The following is a 20,640-nucleotide window of genomic DNA, read 5'->3' on the forward strand; positions in this document are numbered from 1 at the left end:
ATGGAGTTATTTGAATCTTCCAAAAAAAAAAAACACAAAAACATTGAGACGGAGGCAGAATTGATGCTTGTGAAATTTAATAACAGAAATCTTTTTTTTTGGTCCCTTCAACAACGTTAAACTGTTACAGCAACTTCTGGTGTGGTGATGCAGTAAAACGGTGTGACAGAGGGGGGGGGGGTGAACACATAAGTGACAAAGTTGTAAACAAAAAATAAATCACAGTTTAATTAAAAAGGACACTATTGAGTTAATTAAACCTTTTCTTTAACCGTAGAACAGTTGTGCAACATGAAACTGAATAAGCAAGATGAGGTCACATACAGTTAAACAGAAAGAGGTAGACACAAAAACACGTTTCAGCCCCTCCCAGTTCACTACCGAATTTCACATTATTTCATGAACCAAAACTATGCAAAAGTGCATATTTTGACCGGTACAATAGCTTCTCACTGATGTAACCAAAACAGAGAGAGAAATATAGAGTAAAATATATTCACGAGTTAGTTAGTTGCCACTGCAGTACTCTGAGGGGAGAGCTAGGTTTTGCTCAAAGTCACAAAAAGTTATCCATCCGTACTGCCAAAGTTAAATCTAGACATTTCATCTGAGCATTTTTTTTAGCCCATTTTTTTTTTTTTTAAACATTACCAATTCTAAATAATTAACTATTTTGAGGTGCTCATTCCTTAATCAAAGAGGTGTCCAGATAGTCAGTAAAACATTGCAGGAGAGACCTGAACCCTAACAGCCCTAATTAAAAACATTCGGATTGGCATGCAGACAGATTTTGGAGAGTTGGCAGGTGGAATCTCTCGTACCAAGTCAAAACCAAGTCTGACAAAGAACAAAAAAAAAAATTTATCAACACTGGCTAAAGAGGTAAACACTGAAACGGGACAGAAACGGATTAAATGGGCTTTTACCCATTCTTTGAACCTTTTCCCTGAACACAAACCACAACAACCCTTAGACTTCAGCAGCGCCTCGGTCGTGCTAAACTTCCCAGCAGCCGACATTATTTGATGGCAATTCAGCAGCCAGCAATCTTGTAAACACTTGAGACAGAGGGAAAACGGAGAAACCAACACACATCAGTAAGTAAAAACTCCTCTATGTGAGATGGGAGGGATGGGGAGATACCATGGCGATTCCTTTTGGCACCGTGGCAAATACAAGCCATTGTAAAAGCCCGGCAGATTCCAGAGAGCCGCAGAGGGTCCTCTGTGTGTACGTCACAGTCTGTGCAGGAGGCTGCCCAGAGCCCCCATGGTGCTCCACAAACAGCCTACCACCCCCCGCCCCCCCCCCCACCCCTTCCCCCGACACATCTCTTTCCCCTAAAAACTCACAACCAATCACCTTGTCATTAAAAATCAAAAACTCAGGAGTGCTTACTGCTCCCCTCCAACTCTTCAAACTCAGGCAGTGGACATCACTACAGACACGGTGCTTACGAGCAACAAGGTTAACTCTAAAAACCCTGAGCATTTAATGTGGCAACTGCAAGGGTGACGCCAACTCTAAGACCCCTAAAACATGGTGGAAATAAAAGACCGATCTTCAAGAATGTCTGTTCCTGTCTGTTCCTCCTGGGCTTACACCATGCATAAACTCATTTATGCACACCATGCATATTTCACACCACCTACTCCGGTGTAAACCACACAGACAAAACACAGCTAAAAAGAACACAACACACCGGCTGCTGGTGAAAGCCGAACAATTAAAGTACGGTATACATCTTCGTTCCTGCTGCCGGAGCGCACATCTGGCAAGAGTGTTAAAGAGCCACCCCCTTCCAGGCCTTCATTCGTGGCCCTGGAGAGACGAGCCGAAATCTTTGCAATAAATTAAGTCAAAGTACAACAAGAATAAAAAAATTCCTGAGAGCAGTGCTTGTCGCAATAGCAATCAAAAGTTTGCCATCGATGCTTTAACTGTTCAAAGACCGTTGGCTTCCGTTAACAAAGCCACGATATGAAAAGTTAACACTAATGTTAAGTCCCACCATTAAATTGCCATCAAATACACCACACATTTAGGCCAAACTCTTTCACGGACTACCACATACTCTGCATAATATAAAAAGGAACTGAAAATACTGTCCTGAGGGTTACTAAACAGAGACAAAAGACAAGAATATACCTAAAAGAGAAGCTACCTCTTTAGAATTCCTTAGTACTTTACCCATGAGAAGACTGAAAGAACGAAACCGTGTGGTGCTTAGCGGCCAGTTTGGTTGACAGGTCTATGGTTACCTACAAAGCAAATTCTCCCAAAATTTGAAAAGGAGCGTAAAAATTATTGAATGTAATAAAATTAAATGCTCTGTTTTCAGGGATACAGCAAGGACGTATACGTGTAGGTTTCTCAATATTGTACAATAACAAAACATCTCTATAAATCTGTTATTTGGCAGTTGTATAATCTGAGAATGTGGGTAACTACATTTCTTGGATTTAACACACAAAACTTAGTTACTCATCCCCAGCATTTCTCCCATTACCAGATACATGTATACAGTGACAACTAACTCATCTTTAGACGCTGCATTCATTGTAAGCCAGCGAGTGTTCTTTGACACAACGTGGCTCTGACCTGAAGATGCAGAAATATAATTTAACTTCTATGGAGATGAAATCAAACACACGTTACAGTAGATGAATTTGGCAATTCAATTCAAAGAACTGCAGAAAATCTGCAAGAAGAAAAATCACAGCTTGGTGAACGTCATCGGAAAGAACACACCGATTGTGAAATAAGCAAACAAAGATGGCCGATGACTGATCAAGAAGAAAAGCAAGGGTCACTTCTGTGTAGTGTGTTCAGTGTAGCCGCTAAAACTCTTGTATTTAGAGTTACACTATGTGTGAACTAGTATTGCTGTGTGTGTGTGTGTGTGTGTGTGTGTGTGTGTGTGTGTGTGTGTGTGTGTGTGTGTGTGTGTGTGTGTGTGGAGAGAGAGAGAGAGAGAAAGGGATCAGAGACCTGCTGTGAATGAGAAGTTGGCAGCTAGCTTAATTCTGCTGCGAGTGGCTCTTCTGCTGGGACTGTCCATGGACAAAGGGGTCTTCATGTCAGAGGGGGGCGGAGGTTTGGGGACTGCAGAGTCGTCTGTGCTGCCAGGCAGCCCAGGTGTGCTGTCAGCGACCGCTGCAGCATCAGGTTCGTCACTCACTGAAATCACACACACACACACAAAGTACAGACTGAGCTTTGAATGAAAGACAGGAATGTGCAAATGTAAGTGTGATGTACTCATTAAAATGTATTTTTGTTCTCCCTTGCTTTGCCTAATACTGTGTAAGGTTTTGCTCTGATATTCATTTTTAGAATTAGAAAGCAGTCCGTGCCAAAGTCACATAATCCTCCAATTTTATACTGTAAATGTACGTTACAAATAAAACTATTAATTAAGCATCTCAACAGCCTCCAAATAGACAGGTCATATACCAGCTGACTGATTTAATGCACACATAATCTCACCCCTCCCATTGCAAGTGTGTAGTAGGACCTATGGCGGGGCCAGTTTTGCCTCAACCCTCACCCGCAAAGCTCAGTACCGGAACCGACCAATTATCTCCAAGCCTAATCCAGACCCGGCCCATTAATTTAAGTCCTGGGACCAGACACCCATGTCATGTTGAGGTCATGCAAAGTGACACAAGATTTTTGCAGTAATCATTTGTCCACATATCCAGTAAGTAGGTAACTGCCCTGTTGCTTTCAGACCGCTGCATCCTCCGCGCTGAAATTGTGCTTTGTTGATTGACCTCTGCATATTTGTGTCAGTCTGTGTGGTACAGAAGCTGCTCAGCGTCCACGCGGCCAGCTCCGGCACCGATGCCAATCAAGCCCTGTGCCATTTCGTTTTGAGAATAATAATGCACATCATCATCATCTCCGTAATGCACGCATCATTTCCGATTTCTCTGATGTCTCTGACTGTTCTCTCCCACTGCCTGCCTGCATCGAGTTCATTTTTATCCGTGCCTGTGAATTTATAGAAATATAATTTTTACCCATTACACAACTTTTACGGTACAGGACTGATATACGGTGGCCTTCAGCAAATATAACACTGCTAAAGAACCCCTCTAGAGCCATTGTCTGGTTTGTCCGTTCTGGGCTACTGTAGAAACACGGCAGCGCAAAACGGCAGCCTGCGTGGAAGACAAACCACTCCCTATGTAGATACGAAGGGCTCATTGTAAGCTAATGAAAAACACTGATTGTTAGTTTTAGGGGATTTTACACTAGGGTTGTGCCGATGGACGATATCGCCCATCACAATGGACAGCCACCATCGTGATGCTACGCCCCCCCACCTTTTCAGACACAATCACAACCACCATGGATTGCTGTTGTGGCCAACAACTGCAAACTTTATACATTGTTCGTCTGCCATTTCATCACTAAATTCACTCCTGAGACTTTTTTTACACAAGAAATCTATTATTATCTACTATAGAGCTCAAATATGGGTCGTTTTACAAAAATTGATGGCTAATTGCAAGTTTGGTCTGACTGTGTCGGATTTCAGAAGCTCCAAAGTCTGACGTGACAGCCGGCCGGCACCTGCCGGGGTCGCTGGCATGCCGGTCGGCCTGTCCACCTTCACAGACCCCGTGGTGAGCTGGCTGGAGCTCTATCAGGAGACTCTCGTACAAGAGGCATTTAGTTCCCCGATCGTTTGTTTAAATAACACAACACACATAGGCATTATAAGATTAACTGGAACCTGTGGTTTTTCAAAGTTATAATGCTCCACGAGAGATTGCGGGCATAACGTAATAAGCTCGTTGACCGGACACACACACACAAGCAGCAACCTTAGGAAATGGACAGCGGCCGACATGAACACACACACTCCTATTAACTCAATAATAAAGCCATAAAAGTAGGCTATCTTTCAACTCAGGACAGCGCCACTTCTCACAAATACAGATAGGATTGGAGATGAGAAGTTTAACTGACACGTAACCGCGATCAGCGCTCATGCGCTCCACTTAGCACCAACTGCAAGATTTAATTTTAAACCAATGTAGCCTACTGGCAGTCTGGCACATGTGGATGCTCAGTATTTTCCGTGGGTGCTGCAGCAGTTGCCGCCGCCATCGTTGTCCATCGTGAGATTTTACTGTAAACATCTTCACCGGCCAATTTAGGGGATATTGCCCAACCCTATTTTACACTAATGAAAACAGTTATACATTTACATTTCTGCAAAAAGATCCCCCCTAAAGACAACAAATTAGGAACATTGAAACGGACCTGTTGGAATTTTCTCCTCAAAGTGAATCAGGTCCGTCTCCTGGAGGGGAACAGGGTGGAGCTGAGGTGACGGTAGGCAGGATGGTACAGGACCACACAGTAGGTCTACTGCTGAGGTCAGACACAGCAGCTCCGATTCTACCGCTGAATCGCCACCTAGCAGGTAAAAGAACATCTTCATTTCTCTTTTATCTGATAAAGACTGACAGCGCAGAGCCATCTTTAGAAACATGCGTTCATTGTAAGTCAAACATCCCTTTTCCAGTTCCAACAGTTTTTATAATTTGAGTTACTTCACTTTATTCTTTAATTTTTTTTATTAACAAACCCACAAAGAGAAAGAAATTTCTGGAGCAGTCAATATAAATACTTGTGTGACCTATGTTACCTGGACTCTGGGTTCCAGATGTTGCGTTGCTAATCGGGCTGTCTCTCGGGCTCGCCGTGTTCTCTTCTGGCTGGGGGCTGTTGGGGATTGAAGGGCTTGCCCTTGCTAAACAAAACACAAACACACCCCCACGTTATACAGCTTCCATGCATCGTTGTAGGTGGCATCTCACGAAATCACTTCCCAAGTATTCCTAGGGAGCGTCCAGAGATTAGACCATTGTCATAGAATCACTTCAGCCGGCAGCCATTATTTACAGTCTGTGTATATACCAATGATTGCAACTGATGAAGCATGCTGTGCCATCACCTTCACCTTTCATATCGTTCTTCAAAACGATAATCCTCTTGTGACCATGCCCTTTGATCCAGACCACCTGATGATGACAGGTCACAAAACAAAACTAAATATGGAGATGATGCAGGGTTATGTTAAAACTATGGGCTGTCCAGGTCCTACACAAACAAATGAGAAAATTGATAACGAGCTCTGAAAAGAATCAAGTATAAGATTAAAGTAACACTGGCAGATCTCACACTTCTAATGCATCTATGGACAGTCGACATGGACAGTGACGTTCTACTACAGTAAAAGTACCTAATGGAGTTAATTCCCACCTGTGGAATGGCGCTGAGCAGCTCATCAGTGCTGGTGTATCCGTAGGAGCGTGGTTCAAGGCTGCAGCCTGTAAATTTGTTATAAGCCCCCTGGAACTCCGTCAGGAAGATCTGGTTGTAATGGTAGGTGTGGAGCAGGCCGCGTACGTTACGGGCAAACTGGTAGAGCCTGGTCAGCCTCACCCACTCCTCATCAACACCACTGGCAGTGTTGCCAGCTTTGTTGTTGTCATCGCTTTCTTCACTGTACAACTGTGAGAGAAGATGGCACACAAGTCAGTTCTGCCTCTGTGTAAACTATTCAATAAAAAAATGGAGACCGTGAGTAGAGAGTAAAAAGACCCTGACTGTAGGACAGGAAAATGTAGAAAGCTTGAAGGAGTTTTAAGAAGATAAAAAGACAAACCTCCACAAGGTAGGGCAGGCTCTTGAGTAACTCGCTGAGGGACAGGAACCCATATTCACATGGGTTGAGAGGGGCTCCATGGACAGTCAGGTAATGCTGGCTCAGCTCATCCACTTTGAAACCCCTGGTGACGTGCTCCTCCTCTTGGGACATGAGCAGAGCCAGTAGCTGGGAGGTCAGTGAGCGCAAAGACTTCCTATTGATCAACTGCACTTCCCGACCCCCCGAGCCATCCACCACCTTGAAATCGAAAGAAAGCGGCTGCTTACTTACTGGTATTTTTACTAGTGATTTTGAAGAAAACGGTCTTACCAAGTGAGGACAGTGCTAGGATTAGTCACCATCAACAGCAAAGTAAAGGGTCTGTAAGTTGTTCTATGTCACTCAAAAGAAAACAAGTTTCCAGGAGGTCAGATTTGATTTAAACCCTAAATAATATACATTTGTTTGTGGGGTAGTCAGACAAAATTATATTTTAACTGAGTTCTGAGGTATTCATCAAGTTTTTTTTTTAGGAAAAAGAAAAAAAAAGATAGTTTGACCAGTTTACCTTGTGATCATATGTGTGAGCTGCAGCTCAATTGTATGTTGATCATCAACTATAATCTACTGTGCTATACTAAGACTTTCCTTTCTCTTTTTGTCTTTTATTCCTGGAACCAAAGAATAGATGTGAATTTGTTGTTGAGTCTGGCAATTCTATGTCAATTATGCTATAATTGTGGAAAAGAGTACTTCTCCTCAATGGGCATTGTCTTTAATAGATAGACAGACTCATTTATCAGCTAGTTAGACTTGGCAAAGGAGCTGTTGTGTTGAGTGGTGCAATACAAGGAATATTTGTTTTACTGGATGCCAGATGAGAATCATATCCAAAAGCAGAGAAGAGAATTTATAATGACACAAAGGCTCTTGTGACAACAAAAAGGATATCAACTCTATATTAAGTAGGGGTGACACAGTTCTCCAAATTTAGGATTAGACTTCTAAAAAACTTTTTCAAGCACTGACTGCTATGCCAGTTAGACTTTCAGGTCTTGATTCGTAAAGAACAGAATTGGTTTTAAGCCCTGACAACTGTCATTTACATTTTGAAATAATTCTTTAAAAAGATAAGCTACATGGTGATATATTTGATATAATACCTTGTTTTGTTTTTGTAATGGTTCACACCAAGGCCAAATTTAAATAATGCATTTAAAATGTAATAAACAAAACATAAAAATTTACTTCAACAGTCAACTGAGAACAAACTGTTAAACACAAAAACTAAAAAGATGAGCCACTAGATGGCAGAAAGGTACTTTACAACAACAACAACAACAACAACAACTTAAGTTTCCTTACCCGCAATAAGCCACCAGATCCTGGTGCGGTTGTTGTAAAGTACCCTTCTGCCATCAAGTAGGCAGGGGTGGATACTAGGAAAATTGCTGATTCTGCTTTGATCGATTTAGCATTGAAAAACAACAACACTTCGGTGTCTTTACCTTGACAACATGGCAGAGTTTGGCAAGCAGAGCCGGCAGGGAGCTGGCATCATAGCCCTGCAGGCGTAGACCATAACCAAAGGTCTTGCTGTACTCCGTGAGCAGCTGGCAGACAGGGAGACTGGAGTTTTTCTGAGCCCGAAGCAGCTTGACCAGCTGAGCGGCCAACGCCTTGATACGCTCCACTTCTGTCAGAGTCAGCACTTTCTCCTCACCACACTCCAACACCTGACGAAGGTACAGCGGGTAAACAAGTGTTCAGGTAGAGACAAAGGAAGAGGCATGTAGGCTTGATCAAAAAGGTGGACTTATAACCCAGTTCAATCCAAGGACATGACATATGGTTATAGCCCAGAAGAGCCAGATCTGACCCAGAAGCCATTGTGTGTAAATGACAGTAAGAGGAGCAAATACCATGGGCGCTGCCTAATGATGATCAGGTAGTAGCAGGTCATTTTGAATTAGCAGTTCAAAGAAGCAAATGGAAATGTATAACTGAGATACTCCGTAACGGTCACGGTCTTAAGATAATATCCTGATCATTGCTAGGATTTCTCTTGCACACCAGAAACACACTTTGATTCCTCATAGTTGAGGGTTGGAGCACCAAGGACCACAAGTCTTCCTAACTCACCATCAGTATGTTGGGGATTGCCTCGAAGAGCTCCATGAGCTTGGTGAAGCCGTAGTAGCTGAGTTTGCACTGACGACCGAAGTGATGGTGGTAGGTGGGTATGAACTTGCTGAAGGCCATTCGGCAGTGAGGCTGGTGACGAAGAAGGTCCACCACCTCCTTCCCAAACTGCCTAGTGCGCTCTATTTCCTCTACAGTACGCTCTGTGGGCAAATAAAGAGGGAATTCAGGGAAATTGCATCAATGACATTGGATGACATTCTAATTATCAGTTTCTTCATAGAGATTTGGATACATCACTACACACAACTTCATCTTTTTTTTTTTTTTTAATTAACAAGTTTAAAAAAAGACCTCTCTTGGGAACTGAGATGACGGTGTCCGTGTCCTGATGTGTAATAGTGATGGTGGTGTCGGGGATCTCTATCAGCAGGTCCATCAAGTCACATATGCCATAATCGATTACCCTCCAGTCTCTGGAGAAGCACCTGTAAGAATACATTACAAACACTCACGACACGGATGATTTCCATACTTATATTTAACACTTTTCTCCAACTGTCCCTGAATAGGGGGACTTCACAGACAAACCCACAGGCAAATTCTTAGCATTTAGCTGGCAATGTAAATACACCATCTACAGCTCCAAGCAATGTTGACTGACCAATGGTACGCCTGCATGAAGTCCTTGATTGCCACTTGTTTGCTGGCTTGAAATTTAAGCAGTTTGAGCAGGTCTTGGGTGAAGCGCTTCACTTGAGCACGATGAGTCAGGGTCAGTAAACGCTTGGTACCCATACCCAAGATCTGTAGGTAAAGAAAGTTAGAATAAAAACATGATATGTAGAATACAAAAACAAAAAGTACAAGCTCCTCATTGACCTCAATACCTGCAGGACATGTGGCACAGCCTCCAGAAGCTCCAGCAGCTTGGAGTAGCCATAGTCAGAGACACGGCACTGCTTGGCAAAGTGATGGTGGTATGATGGTATGAACTTGTTCATCGGCATAATGCAAGAAGGCTGACTCTTCAACAGGTCAATAATCTCTCGGCTGAATTGGATGAGCTGTGGGTTGCCAACTGGACTCTTGCAGCGCTGAATCCACGTTTCTGCATGTAAAAAGTTGTATTTTATTTTTAAATATCTTTAATAGGTATATCTGGCTAGTAATGACAGCACTATGAAGGTACAGCATTGCAGGAAGCTCAACAACCGCCATCAAAATGTTGAGATTTTGAATGTTCCTACCAGAGTTTGGTGCTGGTGGTTTGTTGTGGATCCACTTGATGACTTTGAAGCCGTTCTGAGCTGTGACTATTGTGATACTGGGAACACATGTAATGAGATGCTCCAGAGGAATGCCACCCTCCAGTGTCTCGTTGCCCAGCTGCAGGGGGCTGAATTTCGCTGCATAGCAGTCTGGAAAACTAAATGGAAAACATTCTACATTATTGACTTCATAATGTATGAAAACATGCTCCGTTTGATAAAAAAAATAAAAGTTGATACATGAACTAAAGAGCTGGTTTTCACCTGAGTAATGGAAGAGTCCCCTCATGTGACTGCAACAGACTGTGGACCTCAGATGCTAAGGTGCTCAGAGACATCACAACAAAAGGTATTGTATAGGAGTCAGGGTCAAAGTCAGCCTCACTGAAAAAAGAAGATATATAAGAGAGATAGGACACACAATCAGTGATGGAAACCATGGGACAGTCAGCTGAAGTTGTACAATTCAGAGATCGGTGCTTGTGAGAATTAAGGTTGATGAAGACAGGTCAAGGTGCTCCAGAGGTGGCCAACAATACAGGCCTACTATTAAACTGGATTGATACCAGGTTTTAATACATAAATCAAATAGTTTAAAAAAAAAAGATCACAACAAAACAAGTTTCATTAGAAGGTCAAATCAGTGCGTATTATTACTACATATTTTCATGATATAAGCATTTAAATCAAAATTTGATATACACTATGGGCATTTCATGCAAAAATTAACCTGAAGTCCTGCTGTGTGTAGTGCTCTCTGCAGACAGGTTCATGGTACTCCAGCTCCTCAAACACTACGGGGCTGCCGCTAGCAGAGGAGGAGCCCTCCTGGGACTGGGAAGATCCCAGTGGACTCTGACGTATTTGGCTGCTGGACAGTAGGCACACAAGTCTTGAGCCTCCCTGTTCCCGCACTGCCACCACCTCTGGTAGCCTGTACAGATCCCCAACCACAAGCTTACGCGAATATCTGGAGAGAGAAAAAAGGAGCATATAGTTTTGCGGCAACTACTTTAAAATGCATCTATTATCATTTTGGAATTGCTATACTCCCAAGTACAAAAATATGTATAAGTAAAGTTGTTCATGTTTGAAAGCCATTAGTTGAGACCAAGCCACTTACTTCTTCTCATAGATCTCCGTAAACTTGAAGAGGGGAAGGCAATTTGCAGGCGCATCCTGAAGAATGCTGATGATCTCTGTGCTGTATAATGGAAAAAAAGCTGACATTTACCACCACAATCTAAGACAGTTCAAGAAAATATATATATCCGTATACTATATTGGAAAGTTCCATGAACCCCCAACTCAACTATACTTAACTGTACCTGAGCATGACAAGGGATTTGCTGCTACCACCAGTGATCAGAGACACCTGAATGCGCTTGCCTCCGATCTTATAACGGTGCAGGCCACTGACAGCACTTATGGCCTGCTGCAGGGAAAACATCTGGATTGTGGCCTTCAACTGATAGTCAGTGTGGGGACTAAGCTCCACAGCTTTCACCTAGACAAAACAAGTCACAGCACAAGGAGATGTTTTGAGACGAGTGAATCTCGCTTCAAGCAGAAATCAGCAAGAAAACATTCCACCTTAAGAGACTGTTATTTTGGACTTGGCTGTTAAAGTGCTCATATTATGCTCATTTTCAGGTTCATAATTGTATTTAGAAGTTATATCAGAATAGGCTTACAAAAAAAACAAAAAGACACCATATTTTTGTTGTACTGCACATTGCTGCAGCTCCTCTTTTCACCCTGTGTGTTGAGCTCTGTTTTAGCTACAGAGTGAGACATCTCACTTCTATTCCATCTTTGTTGGGAGTCTCACATGCGCAGTAGCTAGGTAAGGACTACTAGCCAGTCAGAAGCAGAGTATGAGGGCGTGCCATGCTAGCAGCTAGGCAAACAATAACGTGTGTTACAAAGTGACGAGCTTTTGTCACGGAAGTAAAGGCTGGACTACAATAGAGCAGTTAGTGAACAGTGTTTTCTGTTGGAGATGGTAAGTCCCTTTGGGGTGGACTTTGGGCTTTGTCACTTTGTGAACCTATAACGTGCACAAAAAAAGATATACAACACAATAAAGGAAAGGGAAAAAGCCTAAAAAGCATAATATGAGCACTTTAAGAGGATATTTGCGTATTTGATCAATACATTTCTCAGCACAATAACGTAACTGGGGTAGGCCTTACCCGCCCATAACGGGAGAAGGTGTCATGCAGTGTCTGCTGCAGATCCTTGCGGGACATTCTATAGTCCAGGTTGGCCACTTGGACCTCTGCCCCATCTGAGAAAGGCTCAGGAGGACCTTCCGGACACATGCTACGAGGGGCAGCCAGGAGGGGTGAGGACCGGCTGGACAGGCAGGGCGACACACTCCTGTTAGAGGGGGGGGGGGAAGACAACTTTAAAATAATAACTAACATATCATTTAATGTTATGACATTATGGAGAATTTGTATGCATCATGAGCAATATGTCACCTCCGTAATGCTCTAGGTTAACTTCTCAAATATTGATTTAAACTCAATATGTCACCTGGATGACCAGGAGCCCTGGGACAGGATGAGGGGACTGAAGCTCCTGTGCAGGTTCAACTTGCTGAAAGCTGAGGGAATGCTAATCTGGAACTCCCCTGAGCTCTTGTCCCCTTGTTCTACAGGGGATTCAGTCACACTGCGAGGGTAGGAGCCATCTCGTCTACATGGAAAGATGGAAAAAAGGGGACACATGGAAGGGCAACATCCTTTGCAGTGCAAGGCTTGTAAATGTTTTCGGTTTCTTGTTTTAGTTAAAAGGATACAATTCTAGCCAACAAAAAAATTATTTGGTGCTTGATTGTCTAGAAAATAAAACGAGAGATATACTGCCCCCACTACCAGATATTTTAGGTTAACGTTAGCACTTGAACACCAAAAAAAGAAAAAAAAAGTATATGGAGCCACTTATCAAGGAGCATTCATCTGGTTATTAAATTACATTGTTCTCAGTCTAATATCCCTTTTCCCTGTGTGTACCTCCTTCTGTACATAGATTCTCCACTAAGGCCAGACTTGGACAGCTGCTCCAGGGCTCCTGTCTCACCATTACGGTGAGGGGAAGAGGAAGCGGCACGTCCTTTCTCCAGGTGGTGGAAGCCCATTCTGGTCTTGCCCTCCAAACTACCCAGCTCCTGGATCAGACAGAGAGCAGATTTCAATACTGTAGATGTTGACTGGGTGGATACTGTTGATGTGTTTGTGTGTGTGTGCGCGTGTCAAGCTCAATGGAAAAGGTCATGGAATGTCAAACTGATTTCTGAAGTTGAACTATGGATGTACACATTAAATGAACTAGCTTGACTCTAAAACACCGCAGTATTCACCAGCTGAATATTAGAATTTATTCAGGGCAGCTATGTGGAGACAACTTTACAACTAACAGATTTATGATTTTGTAATTGACAAATACATTGGACCCATAGTACACAGCTAATGATAGAGCCATGAGAATGTGCTTTACCTATAAATGTTTTTGATCATCATGAACCAGACCTATGATAAGAAGGTCACTACAGTTCTCCCATAGTGCAGTTTGTGTTATTAGACATTTGGACCTCTAAATTTCTCTTTACTGTCCAAACTCTGACAAAACTTAAAATGACCACCCGTAGTTTAAGTCTGTATAGTAATCCATTCATGTGTCACTTTTCTCTAGTCTTCGACACTGGTCTGGTGGTAACAATCAAGACATAAAAAATAAGACAAGCCGGTCATTCTAGCCACCAGAGGTCAGTTTTATCAGAGTGGAAAACTGCATGGGCCAAACCAAATTAATAGAGGCATGGCGCAGACTTTGGACAAAACACAAACATTGGCTACTCACATGAAGCAGTATATCAGCACTGATATACTGGACAGTCAGAAAAAAAAGCACACAAGCTTTAGGCTAATTCATGCATTAGTATGATGAACGACCAATGAACATGCAGGACAGGGGATACATGAAGCACTAACAACGACAACAACTAATACATGATAGCACAGGCAGGCAAATGAAGCTTAGCAAGCAGCTAAAAACGGTTAGTCAAAGCAGCAATTAGAGGGACACTGGGGAGGTGATTTACATAGCAGCCCAGACAAGGATAGAGGGGCAACGGAGGTTAAGGGGAAGCAGGCACCGGCGAGTCTGCTGACCTGATGGGGCTTGGCTGGAGCACCACCGGGAGGCCCACTGCACCCTCTCCTGGGGCTGTAGGGCCTTTCGGGCACTGGGCCAGGGGCCTGGCACGGGCGGGTTGCTCGCCGTTGCCTCCTGGGTGACCTGGGCTTCTCCAGGTGCAGAAAGGAAGAGGATATGGATGGGGGAGAGCCGAACATTGAATCCTGGCTTTGATACGTGTGGGGCAGAGTCTGAGGCAAGTGATGGGACCGAGACTGAAGCTCAAGCTCAGGACTTGCATCGTCTCGGGGCCGTGGGGAGAAGGAAAGGCTGATTTGGTGGCCAAACACATCCTCATTCTCCATTCGCTTGCGGGCACGCGCAGCTGCCTCAGTGCTGCCAAAACGGAGGACTGCTGTGCCCTGGGCCATGCCCAGCACCTTGCCACCACAGTTGTCTGACAGGCGGCGCAGCCTGAGCTTCACAGCGTTCCGCAGGCTCTTGTCACAGTTGACAGGGAGGTTGTGCACATAGAGGAGGTTGAAACTGGGCTGAGGGAGGGAAGAGACAGCGCGCCTGTCTGGTTTGTATAATTTACACTTTAAAAAAAATTAAAGCAGTGGTCTTCCTTGTAGTTGAAAAACAATTTGAAGAATGGCTGTGAGTGGTATAGATTAGAAAAATATTGTATAATATAATTTATATATCAAGACCCCTGAAAGAAAATTGCGTAAGTAAATAATTGTGAAGATGATCTCATTTACATTCCAACGGCCTCTCTGCCCTCTTGGCAAATCCACAATTTCCTCGGTAACTTTTGCCAGCACCTACTTACCTCATTTAATACAGAGTAGATCAACAAAGTATTTTTTAAGACCTAATGAAGCATTTGTGAGGCCTACCTGTGCTTTGACAAGCATACGTGGTGGCAGATCAGCTGTGATCTCCTGGAAGGCCACATGGCGGTGGGCGTGCTGCAGCAGGGCTGAAGATGTATGGCTGCCATGGACCAGGATTACCTGGAAGCCATGGCGATGGCGCAGGTCACTCAGCTCACTTGCAAAGTTCACATCCGCTATTAAAAATGAATAGATAACATGTGTTGATCACAAAAACCCTTGTGGAATCAAGGCTGTAGTTGATTATAGTGGATCCGAGCTGAACTCACAGGATACTAATACAACAGTCGCAGGTGCAGTGTGGGTCTCAGCAAAGCGTCGTAGGCTCTGGCGAAGCTTGTCATCTGCAGCATTCTTGGCTGTGGCGTTGATATGTGCAACAGTAACCTGATGAAGCAAAATGATTTATAGATAGCTTTAGTTTGTTTCCTATGTTGTTCAATTTTCTATGTCTTTTTTGGGGAATTACTTTGACATGTTCATGTCATTTTATGGAGGTTAATGTCTGAAGTGGAAATACCTTTAACAATAACATGAAAGAGGCTATTTAATTGTATTTTTCTGAAGGCTCCACTGTGCTGTATGCAATTTGGTGCAAAATAAATTTCAATAGGATGAGAATGCCTCATGAAAGCTTAGTCTACCATTCATGGTACATTTACTCCAGTTTTATCTCCACATGACCAACTCTCCCCATCATAAAACTGTAGCTCAATGGTATTCATTTAGGGTGTAAATGTCACTCATTGTTAATAGCGTAACCTTGAAAATACATGAAATGTGTTGGTACCTGGCAGTTGTTGAGCTCTTGGATGACAGCTTTACTCTCTTTGCTGATATCACAGACGCAAATGAACTCTGCCTCACGGTGGCCCTGAAAGAAATGGCTGCGAATACGCTGGACCACAGCTCCAGCAGAGCGACCGCTGGGCACACTGCAGTTCTCAATGTCCCAGAAGACACCCACCGGAGGAATGTTCTCAGAACCACCATTCTCTGGGGAACCTAGCAGACAGTTAGCAAACAATCATTCTAAACGGCTTTAAAGCATCTTAACTTATCTTAGCTTGATCTTAATAATTGTATTGTTGTTGCAGTCAATTTGGGTGAAAGAACATTTCCTATCCACTTCACTCAAATTCCAAAGAGCTTGCTATTTCAAAACAGTCCAATCAAGACCCACAAGACCAATCGGACACAAAATTCCAATAACAGTATATATGCAGGAATTCTGTATTGTATAGTAAGAGTCCACTAACCATACTTCTGGCCGGTCTTGCCAAGGCTGGCCGATGGCATGAGCATCATGCCATCCGAGGAGGTGCCACAGCCATTGCAAATTGGGATAGGGATAGGAGCAGTCTGGGGAATAGGAACATTGGGCCACACCTTGTCCGACTCTGACGCCAGACCATTCATGGGCTGCAAATGGGTACAAATCAATACAACTGTCAGGGAAAACCCAAATAAAAACAGACAACCGCAAGCAATACTAAACTAAATGCAATTTTATAAACAATACAAAATCTGTCTGAGGTCACCCGTGCATATAAAATGAAGTTACCTAGAGGGATCTCCATGGCACACATATACAAAAGACCACAGTGATTGAAGTGAACTCGACCAACCTTCAACAGGCAATCCTGGCAGTAGTGTGCTCCCTTCACACAAACCGTGCGTTCTACATTTAGGTGCAAAGGATTAGAGCAGAATTGTGCTGAGGTGGTTGTAGTGGTGATAGTGGTGGTGGTTGGGTGATCACCAAGTGTGCTTCTCTGGGATCTTCTGGCTGATGGGCAGCAGTCCACACCACAGGTGTAGAAGCCAGAAGGGGCCAGGCAAGAGCCATGCAAGGGAGCGGGTAAAGAGGAAACACAGGGGAGAGAGGAAGCCAGAGGTGCTGAGGAGGGAAACAGGCTGGGTTGACTGTATGGAAGAGGTACAGCTGGGTAGGTGTGGAGAAGCCCTGAGCAGCAGGAGAGGTAGGGGTGTGATGAAACAGGCTGAGAGGTAGCAACAGAAGAGGGCAGCTGGGGTTTGCTACCAATAGTGGGCAAAGGACCAAGAACGTCACCTCCACTTCCACAGCTCATGTGATGTTTATACTGATGAACAGATGATGAGGCTACAGAGCAGGCTACAGAGCAAGGGCCCGACCTACTAATACTGCTGCTGCTGATGGGTGTTCCCAGAGAGCCTGGGGCCATATAGAGTGAGACAACACCAGCGATGCTGCTACTGCTACCAACAACACCTCCACTACCCAATAACCCGTAGCCATCTGTGCTGCAATAGTCACAGTGTGTGTAAATGCTTACTTTGGGGCTAGTCCCCTCTTGTTGCTGCTGTGGTGGTGGTGGCGGTTGTTGGTGGGAGTCATGTGTAAGCTGAGGAGGAGGCAAGCAGGGAGGAGGCATAGGGAGAGTAGCCAGAGAGAAGGGCTGGGATGATTGGGAAGAGGAAGTATGGAGTGGAGGAGGAGGGACATCTTTCAGTTCCAACACGGCCTTTCTGCTGTCCATGTAATTGTTCTGGAACATAAAAGCACCAGCAGATTAGTTCCCATTAAGAAACAATGTTTTGTGGATTATTATTTATTATGATCACTTGCCAACGCTTTATGCAAAAGGCATCTAAATAGCCTGAATTAGTGAGCAATGGTATTAACAGCACCCTCAAAGCAGGAGATAACTGCACTGTTACTGACCAGTATTTAACAAATTTCACATTGCTTGTCATGGCTAATAGAAAAAGGTATCGTAATATCTCTGCCAACACATAAAAGTTGTCAGATTTAACGTCATACTTGCGGCCTCATATGCCACCCACACCATTTAACTATGTTCTCATGCATGTGAAGAGTGCAGAAAGCACCATTTTTAAAAGACGTGTTTAGCTTACAAATCATTTGGTAGCTCCAATGTAAAGTACAGTCACTGAGGTTCAGAATTTACCTTTTCACTGCATTCCTGTTACTTTTAGATAGACACAGTGTTATCTGATGCATAATGATAAGTACATTTTTCAATGCTTTGTCACTGATTGAGTTACAAATGCTGCAAGAAAGTTGCAATTAATTTTAAGTTAATGTAGATGTTAAATGTGAGATAAATTCGCTATGATTGTGGCCCAGACTGCTGCTATAATAATGGGCCTGAATTGTCCTTTTGATTAAGAGCAATGCAAATTGATTCAACTTCCTTCATTCTCCCCTACATGCCTGTGAACCGATACCTAAACTGTACACATAGTAATACCTACTTTATCTGTGTGATGAGCGGAGGTTGTCTCATTGGTGGGGAAGCAGTCTTTAAGTTTCCATAGCAGGGTTGAGGCCTCTGTTTTGGGGTGACTAAGCCATGGGAAGGGTCTAGAGCTGCATATGGCTCTCTCCTTTTCCAGTCCTTCCATTATATAACCCGGAGAGGACTTTCATCATACTTCATCTCTCTTCTCTCTCATGCTTTCCTGTGAAGAGAAAATGAAAGTTTAAAGTGCACACTAAAACCTTTGTGTTAAGTCCTCCTTACCAACTTATATGATAGCACAGGTCTGTTCGTGCATTTGACTCCACACATCTTGTTAACGCCAGTTTAAAATCAAGAAAGGGGGCACGTCTGTGTATATAACGTTTAACTTTGTTACACACTTATGGACTGTTTATCTGAAGCTAAATAACGCAACCGTTGCGTTTCCCCAAAGCGAATCTTCTTGTAAACCAACCGTTGTTAAATTAGCGAACCTCACAAGTTAGCTAGCTCACGTCAACGCCGTTTCTTTGAGTGTATTGGTTGTTGTTGTTGTTTACGGCGGAATCAGCTAGTTAACTAGCTAGCTAGACTGCTAGCTACCGTTAAATGTTTGACTGGAGCTAGCGTTAGACTCAAGCTAACAACAGGAACAATTTGTTAGCTTGTTTAACAGACACATAACGATAGCTGTTCCCGCCCACATGCTACCGTTCATTGTCTTAACAGTGTAAATGAATATTATTTGGTAACTTAATGGCGAGAAATGTCCTAAATAGTTTGTTACTTGATACCTGAGAAAATCGTCTTTCACATCGTCCTCAAAGGACTGTTGTTCCTCCGATCTGTCTCCAAACACCCGCACCTTTTTGTAACCTACTTTTGCCAGAAAGCACGCACAGCTGTCGCAAATGTTGTTGTTATATCTGCTGATCGATACATGTGATAATACACTGCCACGTACACATGTCTAAAATAAGATACTTTTTTGTTTAATGTAGCCCTATTTGTAAGATAATAAACAAACATATATTTTTTTCTTTTCTGTTTTTTTTAACAAAATGTATTTTGTTTATTTTACAATTTTAATTTAAATCTTGTTATTTTTGGGTGCATACATTTGGTACATTAAATTGGCATTTTATATTGGGCAACAAAATGTGGAAGTAATAGTAATTTTATCAATAATATAGCTATGCCAATATGATTATTTAGCCTATAGACATATATTCCTAGAATATGATAAAACTGATTATTGGACCTTTCCTATTATTTCATGTAGGACTATTAAGTGAAGATGGACACTTACATTTTCTTAAGTATGTACTTACAGTCACTTTACTGAACGAGATTTAATTAAATCTATTGCATGTCATCATTTCTTGCATTTCTTTTTTTTTTGGGGGGGGGGGGATACATTTTTTATTATTTTTTAGCACCATTTATCATACAGACATACAGAACATATTCCACAATGCGTGCCAGGTAATATCAAGTGGTGCATAGAACAGATGAACACATATTGAACAAGTACAAAAACCCTCTCCCACCCTCTGCGGTCTCGAGGAAAACAAAAGAAACAACCAAACAGAAATCACACCTTGCCTAGTCGCTCTCTTGTGGTGTTGAGGTCATAAGGTCTGATATTTGTGCTGCTGCGCTTTCCCATAGGCTGATAGTTGATGGTTTGGCTTTGTTAATCCTTGCTGTAGAGAGCTCAAGCATAACTCTTGCATTTATTTTGAAAAATAAAATTAATACAACTTCATGGTTGTAAAAGGTAGCATCACTTGCCCCCAAATAAACAGTCTTGGTATTGAATAATTGCCTTCCCTTTTTCTGAACTGGAATTTTTGCCATTCCTTATGAAGTGATTATAGTCGTATTAATTTAAGTGAAGAGTAAGGTCATTTACTCAAGTACTGTACTTAAATACAGTTTTGAGTATTTCCATTTAATGTTAGCTTATCTTATTCACTGCATTTCAGAGGTAAATGTTGCATTTGTTTCTCTACTACATTTATTTGACAGCTATTGTTACTGTACTTTACAGATTGAGAATTTTTTATACAAAACTATGCATAAACACAGTTTGATTGTCTTTAAAATATGAGTTTTCTTGTAGATTAAACCATCCACCAATATAATTTAAAATCCTGTAGTAGCCTACTCTGAAGGGAGCCATTCTGCATACTTAAAGGTACTCATACGCAGATAATTTAATTACTAATTTCATTATAGACAAAGTCACTCAAAATTAAAGGCTA

General features: G+C 42.7%; 1 protein-coding gene across 4 annotated transcripts; it reads right to left on the reverse strand.

Annotated features, from left to right (window-relative positions):
- Positions 1 to 60: 60 nt before the first annotated feature.
- On the reverse strand, positions 61 to 19,286 carry LOC120566152 (meiosis regulator and mRNA stability factor 1). Of its 4 annotated transcripts, none has more exons than XM_039812701.1 (27): positions 19,168 to 19,286; positions 18,387 to 18,593; positions 17,444 to 17,656; positions 16,385 to 16,547; positions 15,916 to 16,130; positions 15,395 to 15,512; positions 15,129 to 15,301; positions 14,262 to 14,777; positions 13,104 to 13,258; positions 12,625 to 12,786; positions 12,279 to 12,465; positions 11,412 to 11,590; positions 11,207 to 11,287; positions 10,814 to 11,053; positions 10,348 to 10,467; positions 10,063 to 10,241; positions 9,703 to 9,923; positions 9,477 to 9,619; positions 9,167 to 9,300; positions 8,813 to 9,015; positions 8,179 to 8,406; positions 6,689 to 6,928; positions 6,283 to 6,534; positions 5,975 to 6,041; positions 5,666 to 5,770; positions 5,278 to 5,433; positions 61 to 3,180 (listed from the first exon to the last, which is right to left on the reverse strand). In XM_039812701.1, the coding sequence occupies exons 2-27, from the start codon at positions 18,534 to 18,536 to the stop codon at positions 2,984 to 2,986; spliced, it is 4,797 nt and encodes a 1,598-aa protein (XP_039668635.1). In that variant the 5' UTR covers positions 18,537 to 18,593; positions 19,168 to 19,286; the 3' UTR covers positions 61 to 2,983. The 4 variants fall into 4 exon arrangements, with proteins under 4 accessions (XP_039668635.1, XP_039668472.1, XP_039668403.1 ...); XM_039812538.1 differs by having other exon boundaries at positions 5,981 to 6,041; positions 16,754 to 17,656; XM_039812469.1 differs by having other exon boundaries at positions 16,754 to 17,656.
- Positions 19,287 to 20,640: the final 1,354 nt, after the last annotated feature.

Source organism: Perca fluviatilis, chromosome 1, assembly GCF_010015445.1.
Source record: "Perca fluviatilis chromosome 1, GENO_Pfluv_1.0, whole genome shotgun sequence".
NCBI classification, from domain to species: domain Eukaryota; kingdom Metazoa; phylum Chordata; class Actinopteri; order Perciformes; family Percidae; genus Perca; species Perca fluviatilis.